The 13,598-nt window shown below is 40.5% G+C and overlaps 1 protein-coding gene across 1 annotated transcript; it reads left to right on the plus strand.

The window, feature by feature from the left end:
- Positions 1–4,935: 4,935 nt before the first annotated feature.
- LOC133402982 (sodium/hydrogen exchanger 2-like) lies at positions 4,936–12,518 on the plus strand. Its single transcript, XM_061677392.1, is given in 14 exon segments — positions 4,936–5,421; positions 5,529–5,854; positions 5,993–6,130; positions 6,447–6,697; positions 8,384–8,601; positions 8,685–8,884; positions 8,996–9,067; positions 9,069–9,086; positions 9,173–9,243; positions 9,335–9,502; positions 9,736–9,841; positions 10,173–10,289; positions 10,377–10,470; positions 10,542–12,518. Coding segments are annotated over 14 exon segments (2,406 nt in total). The 5' UTR covers positions 4,936–5,144; the 3' UTR covers positions 10,892–12,518.
- Positions 12,519–13,598: the final 1,080 nt, after the last annotated feature.

Genomic DNA, 13,598 nt, shown 5'->3' on the forward strand with positions numbered 1-13,598 from the left:
GCCTTCTGCGTGACATCACGGTGACGTCATCACGCCCGCCTCCGTCGCTTTCTTAATCTTTGACTGGGAGAGTAGCCAAATATTGTATTCAAGTAAGAGTACTGTTACTTTAGAATATATGAATATATGTAATATATAATAATGTAATGTGTATACATACATATATATATATATATAAATCATCATCATCAGTCATTATCTATCCACTGCAGGATGAAGGCCTCTTCTTCACGTTTCGAACTACTACGACATTTTGCAATATAAGTATCCATCCATCCATCCATTTTCTGAAGCGTTTCTCCTCACTAGGGTTGCGGGAGTGCTGGAGCCTATCCCAGCTATCAACGGGTAGGGGGCGGGTACACCCTGAACTGGTGAGAAGCGGCTCAGAAAATGGATGGATGGATAATATAATATATAAGAAAGTACTCAGATAAAAAACTACAAGTACTGAGTAACAAGTGAGTAACTTCTGATTTATTTTTAAAATAAGAGCATGAACATCATTAAAATAAAATAAAATATGAATGTGCAAATACAGATATTACTGAACAATATCACTTATTCTAAACCAATTCATTTTCCGTAATGCGCATCCTCACTAGGGTCGCGGGCGTACTGGAGCCTATCCCAGCTGACTCTGGGCGAGACCCGGGGTACACCCTGAACTGGTCACCACCCAATCGCAGGGCATAGATAAACAAACAACCATTCGCACTAACATTCTCTTCAACGGGGGCAACGTGCAAACTCCACACAGGCGAGGGCAGATTTGAACCCAGGTCCTCAGAACGGTGAGGTAGATGTACTAACCAGTCGCCCACAGTGCCACCCAAATCTAAAGCATAGTTAATGAAATCTTTGTAGAGGAAGGCAAATTCAGCTCCAATAAACATTCTTATATTACATTGTTTCTACTTAAACAGCACAATATTGATGGCTCACCAGGCAGATTACAAAAACAGGAACAAGGATGCAGTGAATATACAAAGTGTACACACTCCTGTTCAAATGTCAGGTTTTTGTGACGTAATAAAATTTAGACCAAGATCAATCATTTTGAAACTTTTTCCACCATTAATGTGCTGCTCTGAGGACCCGGGTTCAAATTCGGCCTCGCCTATGTGGAGTTTGAATGTTCTCCCCGTGCCTGTGTGGGTTTTCTCCGGGTACTACGGTCTCCTCCCACATCCCAAAAACATGCATAGTAGGTTAATTGAAGACTAAATTTCCCGTAGGTGTGAATGTGATGTCATGATCCATGCCCCGCAGTACCTCCTTTGGAGCTTGGGTGGCACCTTGCGCCTTGCCTCTCGCTCTCCACCTCGCTCTCTCCCAGCAATCAGCATCACCTGGGCTGCGCACCTGTCTTCAAGCATCACTCATTACTACCAGGATTTAAAGCCTGTCAAGTCCTCCAGCCTTTGCCCGAGTATTAACACATGTTTGTGGCTCACCGGCTGGTCCATGTACTTCCAGGTTTTGTGGTATGAAAGTAGCTATCCCATGACCGGCATCTGTACTCACCCGATTGTGTTCTTCTCCGTCTCCAGTGTTCCTTCTGTGCCTTCCTCGTCTCGCTGACTACACCAGCCACACTGCCAAGCTACCCCACCTGCTCCCGTTCCCGCTTTCTGCTCGCTCTTTGTTCCCGACGGTCCACCACCTCGCCTTGGATATCCTTACCATGAGCCAGATTGCAATTAACCATTCTAAATGTACTCCCTTGCCTCAGTCTGCTCTTGGGTCCAATCCAACTCACATCCGACTTTGCACCGTGAGATGTGAGTGCGAATGGTTGTTGGTTTATCTGTGGGCTGTGATTGGCTGGTGACCAGTTCAGGGTGCACCCTGCCTCTCAGCCAGAGTCAGCTGGGAGAGGCTCGAGCACGCCCGCGACCCTAGTGAGGATAAGCGGTTCGGAAGATGAATAAATCTAGTTGCACAAAGAGGCACTCCCTCTTATCACCGGCGTGTGGGTGTGTTCAGAAGTAACTGATCACATTCAAACTCATGTTCAATGGGAGTCCACACACACCTGCCACCATTTAAATTTTTAAGTGCCCTGTATAGCACATCCACAAGGCTTTAAGGAAACATTATTTGCTTTATCCACTAAAATGACTGAATGAAGAAGCAGTTTGCTGAACAGACTTATTGATAAAGTGTGTGTGTGTGTGTGTGTGTGTGTGTGTAAATGTGTATGAGGGGAGAGAGAAAGAGACAACAGAATGTAGCCAGAAGATGCATGTTTTACAGTTACTTACAAGTGTAACCATAAAATATGTACAGCCAAAACGACAGTAAAAACATCTGCAACTTACTACAAGGTGTTTTCTGAAATTAGAAGGGGGGCAGTGACAAAACTACGCCGCATGTTTAAGCTGTTGTTTTTCGTAGTTTGTAATGTAAACACGACTCACTTTGATTGGCCCGCGAAGCCCAATAGACGACTTTGTGTGCGGACTTTCTTGTGTCGTTTGGTGAAACATTGTCTAATGTCACTGTGGTAATATTGGATTGGAGCAACGCTGGCCGAAATGAGAGTCTAAAAATAGATCGTAACTATTGCTAAATAAATTATTATTGATAAATAAAAGTAGAGAGTTGCACGTAGATCATTGTAACGGAGTAAAAGTAGCCCTTTCTTCTCAACATAAATACTCAAGTAAAAGAAGAAGAAGAAGAATCATCATCTTTATTGTCATGAACATGCATGCATGCACGTGAACTTTGTTCTCTGCATTTTACCCATCACAATGAATACACATAGTGGTCCTGGCAGGTTGGGGTATTGGCACGATAAAATAAAGGGCATAAATTGCCCCCGGGGGGTAGGTTGGACACCACGCTGGAGGACAAGTGCAAGGTGTGGCCCATATTGAGTAAATGTGGTGCACAGAAAATGGATGAGGACCCGCAAATAGCCCCCAGGCCATCGGTTTGACACCACGCAAACAAAATTGTAATTACAACCCCTGTCCTAAACTCAACAGAAAATGATCTACGGCCTTTTAAATGTAACATTCACAGGACTTAAGAGTCCCACCATAATTACCAACAATACATACAGTAGTGTAGTAGGCCTAAGAGTTCATTACCTTTTTTTTCCAACACCCGCATTTACTTAATATAACCTTTGAGAAGCTTTAAAACTCCTCTGACAAGTCCAATTTATCCAAAATGTTACCTGAGGAAACGTAGCTGAGTAAATGTAACGCGTTGCTACCCACCTCTGGAACTGATGTAAATAATTTTGTCAATTCAAAATTTTAACCCTCAGCAGAAATAAATTTTAGGCATACACTTTTTGGATTTTCCAAATTTGACAAACTTGAGAAAGATAATATATATGTTATTCATCTTCTCTTAATTTGGGCAAAACTTCATATTCACTATGTGAAGTTTCCAACTCAACGTCTACATCTTTTTGTGCTTAAAACATTACTATTGTTATTTTTGGATGACACAAGTTCTTCTTTCAACCCCAAGGCTGTTTGAACCAGAAGACTTTGTAAAGACTGCAATTTGTATTATTAAGGAAATAATCTCAACCCTTTTTTCTTTTTTGTGCTGTTTATTTGTTTACATGTAAGTAGAGTGTTCACCATTATATTCTGTATTTTTCTTGTATATTGTGTTGTATTCAATAAAGTTGTTTAAAAAAGCCAGACAGAAAAAAACAAAAATAAGCAAAAATAAGCTAAACTGAAATACAATATAAATATCGCGTCACTGGCAGCCAGTTCCATAAAACAATAAAAATAAAACCTAACAATTATAATAAATTAGTGATAAATGCTATTTTTCCACCAAATGAAATGCTTGTGATTTCAGTATCAGTGGTTCTCAAACTTTTTCCAACTAAGTACCATAGCATAATTTTTTTTTTTTTAGCTCTCCAAGTATCACCACCAGAACCAACATTAAAATGCAGGAAGATAGTAGGCCTACTGCAAATGTTCTTTAAAAGTTCATAAAGTTCATTTAATATTATTGTAATCAACTGTAATATTATGCAAAGTGTGAATATTAATATATAGGAAAAGTTTAGAAAATGTACTTAAGGGCGATATTGAAATATTTTTTAAAGTAACTTTTTGTCATTCTTGTTAAAACCGTCAGTATAAACCTGACAGTAGTACATTTGTAAAGTGAGCTGTTAAAAAAAATAAAATAAATAATCATCTCTCTCCGGCCTAATCCGTCAAATTTGATTTGAAGGAAACCACTGTGCTGGTGGCAAAACAACCAATTAGATAGAAACGGTGTGACCTACAAGATGTCAATCATTTGCCGTGCACTCGCAGGCACCGCCCGCCTCTGCAGCCTCGTACCGACTGAAGTTTTAGGGTCATTCCCGATTCTTCCCCTTAGCTTTCGTCTTTAAATTAGCCCTCTGTTTGCAGGGCCAAGATGAAGGGTTAAAAAATGCCCCACAGGTAACTTGACTACCCAACTACATTTGTATTTTTCTTGCCATAGGTTGACAAGGTATTTTCATTCGTTCTAGAGTATGTTTGATTGCATTTAATGCATTTTCAAAATTTATATTTAATGCTTAAATGTATTTTATTCTATTTGTATTGTGATTTCTTCACTTATCACTAGAGGGAACACGCGTAACACTATTACAACACTTTAAAAATCAGTGCAATACATTTGCCGGTTTGTCTTGCTTTCCAGTAAATCCTCTTTGAGTCATACTAATTACGCTCCTTTAGCAGCATCCCGTGGACAGAGCTTAATTGGTGTCCATGCTTGATGCAGTTTTGTTAAGGCTTAATTTAAGACTATTTGAACAGACTGTGAGCTAGAGTAGCCTTTGAAATCAGGGAAACAACATAGACTAGAAATGTCACATTGGTTTGCTCCACCCAGTAGGCAAGGCAGCTGTGACAAGCAGGTTGAACAACAGTTGAAACCAGAATTGCATTTAACCTGAGAGAGCTCAGAGAGAGGAGTTTACTTTTTCAATATTCTATTCAAAATGCAGCTATATTATTTGAGTTATTACATGAATGAAAGAAGCACAAATGGGGAATACCGGCTCATTTTGTGATGGTTTTATTTTTTAATGGTTACAGTCGTCTGAAACGGGCATTTTATTTCTTCAAACTTGTGATCTGTTTCAACCTGTGGAAATGTGTGGCCTGATTTTATCTGACAGACCAGTCTTCTTTGCGCTCCTTCTTTTGTCACTCTGCTTCTTTGGAGGGAAATGCGAGGTCCAAAAATTAGAACCTTCAGCATCAACCAGCCTGGAGAGCGTCAAACCTTTCCACAATGAAATTGATCAACCCCAGGCCTTCCCTGATGAGGAGCGGGCCAGTCTTCCTGTTTTTACAATGGACTATCCTCGGATACAAGTCCCCTTTGAAATCACACTGTGGGTACTGCTGGCTTCCTTTGCCAAAATTGGTAAGTTTAATTTTTCTTTTTACACTTGTATCTGTGTATTTAGCCTTGAACACAATGTTTTAAAACAATGTTGATCACCCTTCATATTATTTGTCCTGCATCTCCAGGTTTCCATATTTACAATAAAATCACAATCTGGATCCCTGAGTCCTGCCTGCTGATTTCCATTGGCCTCATCGTTGGCGCCATCATGCACTCTGTTAAAGAGGAACCGCCAGCTGTACTCACATCCAATGTCTTCTTCCTGTACATGCTCCCACTCATCGTCCTGGAAAATGGCTACTTCATGCCCACCAGACCCTTTTTCGAGAACATTGGCACGGTACTGTGGTATGCGGTGGTAGGAACTCTGTGGAACAGCATTGGCATTGGCCTCTCACTCTTCGCCATCTGTCAGTTTGAGGTCTTTGGAGTTCAAGATATCAACCTGCAGGTTAGTAATGAGAACAGGAAGCAGGTGAATCACAACAGAGGTCTATTTGCATACAATAGTCAAAGGTTTAAAAAGCTTGATGCAATAGTGTACGGTAGACTTTTGTCTTTGTTAAAATGAAGTTTTTGCTCACGGCAGGAAAATTTGTTATTTGCATCCATCATCTCTGCTGTGGACCCTGTGGCTGTGCTCAATGTGTTTGATGACATCGATGTTAATGAGCAGACACACATTGTCATATTTGGAGAGGGACTCTTCAATGATGCTGTCACTGTGGTGAGTTTTGCTTTTTGTTTAGCAACAGTGTAGCTTTGCTATTTATTGTCAGTGACACAAAAATATTTTCCTTAGTTCAGTCTGGCAAATTCCTCATTGTCTCAGAGAGACTAAAAAGGTAATCTTTACTCTGGCTGAGTTTCCCTCAAGGAGCTTCCCATTGACTTTCACTGGAATTCTTCCTTACATCCCTTTAGCTCTTGGTCAATTTAGGGCAGAATCCTGAGACTATTTGACTTGGGGAATCATGCAGCTTCATGACTTACTGTCCATTTAAACTTGTTTATGTGAAACCCTTTTTTTTTTGTCATTACAGGTACTTTACAGCATGTTTTCCTTTGTGGCAGACATGTCAGCCTTTGAATCCACCGATGTGTTTCTGGGTGTGGCTCGGTTCTTTGTAGTGGGGGCTGGGGGGCTCCTCTTTGGCCTTGTATTTGGCTTTGTTGCAGCATTCACCACACGCTTCACCCACAGTGCTCGACAAATCGAGCCCCTCTTTGTCTTCATGTTCAGCTACTTGGCATACCTCGCGGCCGAGCTGTTTGCCATCTCAAGCATTCTTGCGTAAGTACAACAAGCACACCACACACAGATCTGCATCTAACAAGTGCAAAAATCCATGCCAATATAATCTGAAAAGATGATGGCAGGAGGGGAATGCAGGAGACCAGAGAAATATTGTTTTCCTAAATATTGAAGATTCCAACCAATTTATTGTCCCACTAGTGTCACACTACTAGTACAATAACGTTTGCTGCAGTATTGAATGGTTCAAGAGATTGTGATGTATGAAACTCCAGATTCTTGTGACCTGACAGAACATGCCAAACTCGCTCTTCCTCTTTCAATAAGGAGAAAGTTCAATGTGATTTGTGAGTGCTGCTTAGATTTACAGTACATGACTAAACATGCACTGTTATGGTTTAGTTAGGTTTTCTTTGTTAGTTTGTTTTGCCCTGCAGTATACACCCACTGGCCACTTCATAAAGGACACATGCAACATTTTGATGGCATCCACCACAAAAGCTGCGTTAAAAACAATTCCCTTTCACACAGAAAAATGGTGCTTTTAATGGCAGAATGTTTATTAATGTTTGTTTGTATTGCACAGTAAAATGATCACTCCTTCTTGTAGTTAGGTATGATACTCCGTAGAGCATAGACCTCAAGTTTGAACTGTGAACAAGAGTAAAAATGTTTATTGGTTTGTCCGACCACATCTTGCAATTTGAGGGAAGTATTCTAAGAGTTAAGTAGACAAGAGACAGGAGAAGCATTTTGAGGATAGTGAGAGATATAGTTTAATAAAATCTTCTATGCAAGGAACTAGTTCAAATACACATGGTGACTCTAAGAAGTGTCTCCCCTATTTCTCCTTATCATATTTTCACACATGAACAAACAGTTATCATCTGCCGTTTATAACTGCCCCCCCCCCAACCACAGACATCTTGCTTTGTCTCACATCAAAGTTCTAATACAATTTTGAGAGAGAGAGGAACAAGGTCTACTTTCTTATCCTTGCACTAAAACAACATTTTAATTAATATAGAATACATTTTCTAAGTGCAAAGGCATATATTTTTCAAACATTCCACAATCACTAATGTGCAGTCTGATGAGTATTAGGTAGATTAATATTTTAATAACTACTGGTGTTTAAAATCTCATAATTAAAGTCAACAAATAATAAAATAATAACGACAAATTATAACCTGTTGTACATAGAGTATGATTTAAGATAATAGGACTGTATTATTATTATTATTTTTGGGTGGGGGGAATCTTCAATCATGAAAAAACAGCAAAAAGAGAAAATATTGTTTGTTTTCCAATAGGGCAGTACATCTGCCTCACAGTTCTGAGGACCTGGGTTCAAATCCGACCTCACCTGTGTGGAGTTTGCATGTTCTCCCTGTTGCCTGTGTGCGTTTTCTCCGGGTACATGCATGGTACATGCGTGATCGATTAATTGAAGACTCTAAATTGCCCGTAGGTATGAATGTGAGTGTGAATAGTTGTTTGTCTATGTGTGCCCTGCGATTGGCTGGCGACCAGTTCAGGGTGTACCCCGCCTCTTGCCCAGAGTCAGCTGTGATAGGCTCCAGCACCGCCGCGACCCTATTGAGGATAAGCGGTACGGAAAATGGATGAATGGATGTTTTCCAAAAAAATCAACATCTCCTCCCTTTGTGGAAACTGCAGCTATTGCATGAGTGTATTTCCCTGTGTGTGTCTGTGACCCTGCAGGATTATAACATGTGCAATAACCATGAAGTACTACGTTGAGGAGAATGTGTCTCAGAGGTCCTGCACTACTATCCGCCATGTGATCAAGATGTTGGCCACCATCTCTGAAACTCTCATCTTCTTCTTCCTGGGGGTTGTGACCATTACGAGTGAACACGAATGGAACTGGGCCTACATCCTGTTCACGCTCCTGTTTGCGCTCCTCTGGAGAGGAATTGGTAAGCGCAGGCTGAACACATGGACTCATTAGTGTGGCCAATCATATTTTAATGATCTGTTTGAACATTTTATTTTCCTGCAGGCATCCTGGTCCTTTCCCAGATCGTCAACCCATTCCGAACCATCCACTTCACCTTCAAGGACCAGTTCGGTTTGGCCTATGGAGGTGTTCGAGGGGCCATCTGCTTCGCTTTAGTCTTCACTCTGCCTGACACCATCAACCGGAAGAATTTGTTTGTCACTGCTTCTATCGCCATAATCATATTCACTGTGTTCATACAGGTGGGGGCTGTAGTTATGGATAGCTGTTTGACTGCTGTTACTGTGAATACGCAGTAAATGTATAATTGTAAATCATAATAAATACTGTATATGTTTTTTTCCTCTTGGAAGGGTATCAGCATTCGTCCCATCATAGAATATATAAATATCAGGAGGACCAACAAGGATTTGGGCACTATTAATAGTAGAAATACACAACAGGGTAAGAATTGTCTGTTAGTTCCATTACACATAATCATAATCATTTGTCTGTTCTGCTTGTTTCACATGATGTTATATTTTGCCAAGGTGATGGAGCACATTGTTTGCGGCATTGAAGACTTGTGTGGGCAATGGAGTCACTACTATTGGAAAGACAAGTAGGGCTGTAGAAATACATAATAAAGGCTGGAATCTTTTCAGTGATAAAATTCACCAATAGTTAGCTATTCATTTCAATCTGTGCCTCAGGTTTAAAAAGTTCAACGATCGCTTTTTGAGACGCATCCTGCTTCGAGACAACAGGGCAGAGTCCAGTATCGTGTCGCTATACAAGAAACTTGAGCTGCAAACAGCCATTGATTTGCTGGACACACCTGTGGGTGACCTGAGTGCAGCACCATCCATTGTGTCTCTTCAGTAAGTTGAGAAAAATACTTATATTGCAACAGTAATGTCTTGAAAACATCACTGGTGAGCTTAATTCAAATATATCATATAAGGTGTTTACTAATAATATTTGACATTAACTAGTACTGTTTTTATTTATTAATTGTTTTAATGTAATAATTGTATTGCATTACGAGTAATCGACTCAATGTCAATTTTGCAATAATGAGTAACTGTCACTAGTTTATAATTTTTCTCACCAGCGACGAGCGGAAGAATTCTTCTCGACCAAAAAAGAACTTCCTGACTGGTGATGTGAGGAAGATGCATGACATCCTGTCAAAGAACATGTACAAGATAAGGGAGAGGGTAAGCTCAGTGATTCCAATTTACAATTCCACTGAAGACAATGTTGACTGTTACTCTGACATACAGTACCTGGTTGCCCCCAAGAACCACATGAGTCGCCGGTGGGCCTGTATAATTGTGAAAAACAATTTACATGATCAGTGTGTTCACATACAGTAGCTGATTATCGTTAATTATTGATAAAATCACATAATTAAAGGTGATTTGAGAAAATGTATTTTTTAGCAGTGTGTATCAAACTGATAGTCCATCGCATTAATCAGTACTCAAGAAGTAGCTTTCAGTTTCAAAAAGGTTTGTAACCATGGCAGTCTACCTGCTTCCCGTGCAGACGATGGCTTACACCAACAAATTCAACCAGCCTGAAAATATCCGAGCCAGGGAGATTTTGATTCGCCGACATGCGAGCATCAGACGCAGCCTGCGGTCCACAAGTTTCCGTGAGATGGTGGGTTTGTTTTTCAAAGAGAAAGACACACACCCAAACACCCACAAACAGTTCCACTTTATACTGTTTTGATTCTTCCTCTTCTAGCCTTCTCAGAATTTGCCTAAATCCCAGAAATACTACTCCCTGCAGCCCGGAGTGGATCCAGAGATTGCTTTTGCTCTCAGAAGACGAAGTCATGGTGAGTTCATAAAGTAAACATACTTTCCCCAACAGTGGCGTTTTTGTGATCCTGAACATGTGTTTCAATAGGCAGTGGTGAATTCGGCCGCCAACAGCCACACTCGTCATCCCGCTCCATAATTCCTATGAGAAGGCTGAGACCCATCAAAGAGTCGACACGTGCAGTAGGTCAGCCTGATTCATCCCCTGAGGTGGATGTTTTGGATGAGAGACATCCAAGGGGTCCGGTTGCAGCCCCGGGGAGGCTCAACTTTGAGTGGGACCAGCCTCCAGGGGAAAGGGAAGAAACTGTGGCTCCTCCCCCATTACCAGTGCCTCCTGGCTGGGTTCCTGACAACCAGAACGCCAGGGAAAATAGGGCTGGAGATCCACTCCTTCGACACTTGTCACAGGAGTCTCAAAACTCTGGGAGGTCATGAAAGGTCGGACTTGGTTAACTTAAGAACCTCTACAAACACAGATTTCAACGGAAACAACTGACAAATTTCAAAAGAGGGAATATGAAAAATATGCCTGTTATATTTGTACATCTTGAAAAGAAAGTGTTTGATAATGAAGTGCGACCATAGCAAGTAAGGAAAAGAAGATTACATTAACTACTGAACAGTGTCGAAAACAAGTACGTCAATTCTAAATGACATCACAGTAAACGGCCACTATTCACGGGGGATATGACTGAGCGCTGCGAAAATAAGTGATTGATGCCTCCCTATAAAGGTTTATAAATGCCTATAGATGCCACAAAATGGCGGCAAAGCGCTGCTTATGTCAAAAGTACTGGTATTCAGTACTAAAGTAAAAGTGCTGAAGCCACTCCTTTACTTAAGTAAAAGTACACGCTTATAAATGTACTTAAGTAAAAAAGTAAATCGACATTTTTCAACCCAATAATAAAATACATGTAGTGAGATTTTTGTATCTCTCCAGATGGTTGGCATGTCTTCTCGTGGGGGCAACAATGACAAGACAAACAAAATTAAAAACATGTAGGCTTAATGTGTCAATTTGTAAAGCGTCTTTGGGTGTCTAGAAAAAGCGCTTTAAAAATTGAATGCATTATTATTAATATTATTATTATTAAATGAAAAGACAAGCATTTATTTGTACTATTAAAATAAAGTTATATACAGTGCAGTACAACATAAATAGTCAAAAATAAAAACGGTAGATAGGGAGGGGGCGCAGGGCTGACTGAAACTAGTTGAAAATTAGAAATTCTGGCCATTTTCAGTTTGGGTTCTTTACCGTTTTATTTTGGCAGTGGCAAAATAAATGTGTTGGAAACATTATGTTAATGCTCCAACGTGACATAATTTACTGCCAGCGAGCCTCAGCTAGAATTCAACAAGCTGGCAAGTGAACGTGTGTATGTCTCAACTCACTTCAACATACTTAGTTGACACCAACATGCCATCAGATGTCGCCAAAGCAATACTGGGTTTGCTATACTGACTTCACGAATACCAAACCTTGAATATGCAGGGGTTCACTGTAAAACATTCAATCCTACAAGAATGCCACCAAATAGAGTGCAGACCTTCACCAAATCCAAGCAGTCCAAAAGATGGATACCGTACCGGAATGGTCATGATGTCCTGTTGATTGTATTTAGTTTTTGTGGCTGTTTCTCAGCTCAATGAACAGATGAAACATTTCAGACCGGTGCTTCACTGTATTTGTACCTTGGAACAACTGGACACCCTATGAAGGCATCTAAAATTGTGGAAACTAAGTACAAATGAACACAAAATCAGTTCCAAGATCAGTTCAAAATACACAGAGGCATACAACTGTCTTTTTATAAGTGTTAAGAAAATCACCGAGTGCCACTTGCCAAGGGAGCTACAGTAATCTAATATTCAAGACTTCAGCTTTTCTTCTTCTTTCTGTAGCTTTAGTCTGTCCTGGACATTGTCTTGAGATTCAGGACTTATGGTTCTCTACTTTGTGTTCGGAAACTCCTCTTTCCAAAGTCTCAGGGAGAACTGCTTTCTCCTGGGACCTCCACCTTTAAAAAGATTTGCTAATAAAGGTGTATGACTTTGAGTTGATTGTGTAAGAACAGATGCTACTTAAACTATCTGCGGATTCACTGCCTCATTTGGCACCATTGCAAGTGGACTGTAACAGCGAAAAGTGAAAATTAATTCCTCGGTCCACATTGTTATCTAGATACAGTAGGCACCAAAACGTGAACTAAAATAACACATGACGATCAAACATAATCTCTTTTGTTACTTTTTCTGCTCTTTGCAAAGATAATAATTGGATCACAAGTGCCCTCGACAACAGTTTCACTGTTTCACACTAAATTTGGAAGCTAAGTGGGTGTACTAACCCAACTGGCTGAGACAGATGGTCACCCCACAGAGTCTGTTGGAGGTTTATCCTTGCCTGCATTGCCAAGTGCGGAGGATCAGTTAGTTTTCTTTCATCTATGAGGGGTGTGGTTCTTGTCCCCACCTGTGTGGAGTTTGCATGTTCTCCCCGTGCCTGCGTGGGTTTTCTCCGGGCGCTCCGGTTTCCTCCCACATCCCAAAAACATGCATTAATTGGAGACTCTAAATTTCCCGTAGGCATGACTGTGAGTGCGAATGGTTGTTTGTTTCTATGTGCTCTGTGATTGGCTGGCAACCAGTTCAGTGTAAATGGATGGATGGATGGATTTGACTTTCTCGAAGTCTGTTGGGATAGGCACTTGTTACCTGCGTCCCTAATTAGGAAGAGCAGTAAAGTACAGTAAATGGACGGAAGGACCTGAACCTGACCGAGTTTCTTATTGACTCCAGCTGCCCCCAACCCCACCATTTCTAGTTAATTTCATTTACTGATAAGAATACAACTGAATGTTAGTCCTTGTAGATTGTAGCTTCTCCCTTTGCAATCATTGTTTTACTGATATACAGTCAATTTAATTAACTATGTAACTATAATTGTCATAAAGCCATGTAGAGTTCACAAGGTCAAACACACACACACACACACACACACACACATACACATTCACAATCCTCATACATTTTTAATGACAATGACAATACTGGAGCTGTTTCCTGTAACATAGTAGGACAAAAGAATCCTAGAAGCATGGAGCTTGAATATTTTTTGAATGTTCTGTCCTTACAT

Source organism: Phycodurus eques, chromosome 1, assembly GCF_024500275.1.
Source record: "Phycodurus eques isolate BA_2022a chromosome 1, UOR_Pequ_1.1, whole genome shotgun sequence".
Classification (NCBI taxonomy): Eukaryota; Metazoa; Chordata; class Actinopteri; order Syngnathiformes; family Syngnathidae; genus Phycodurus; species Phycodurus eques.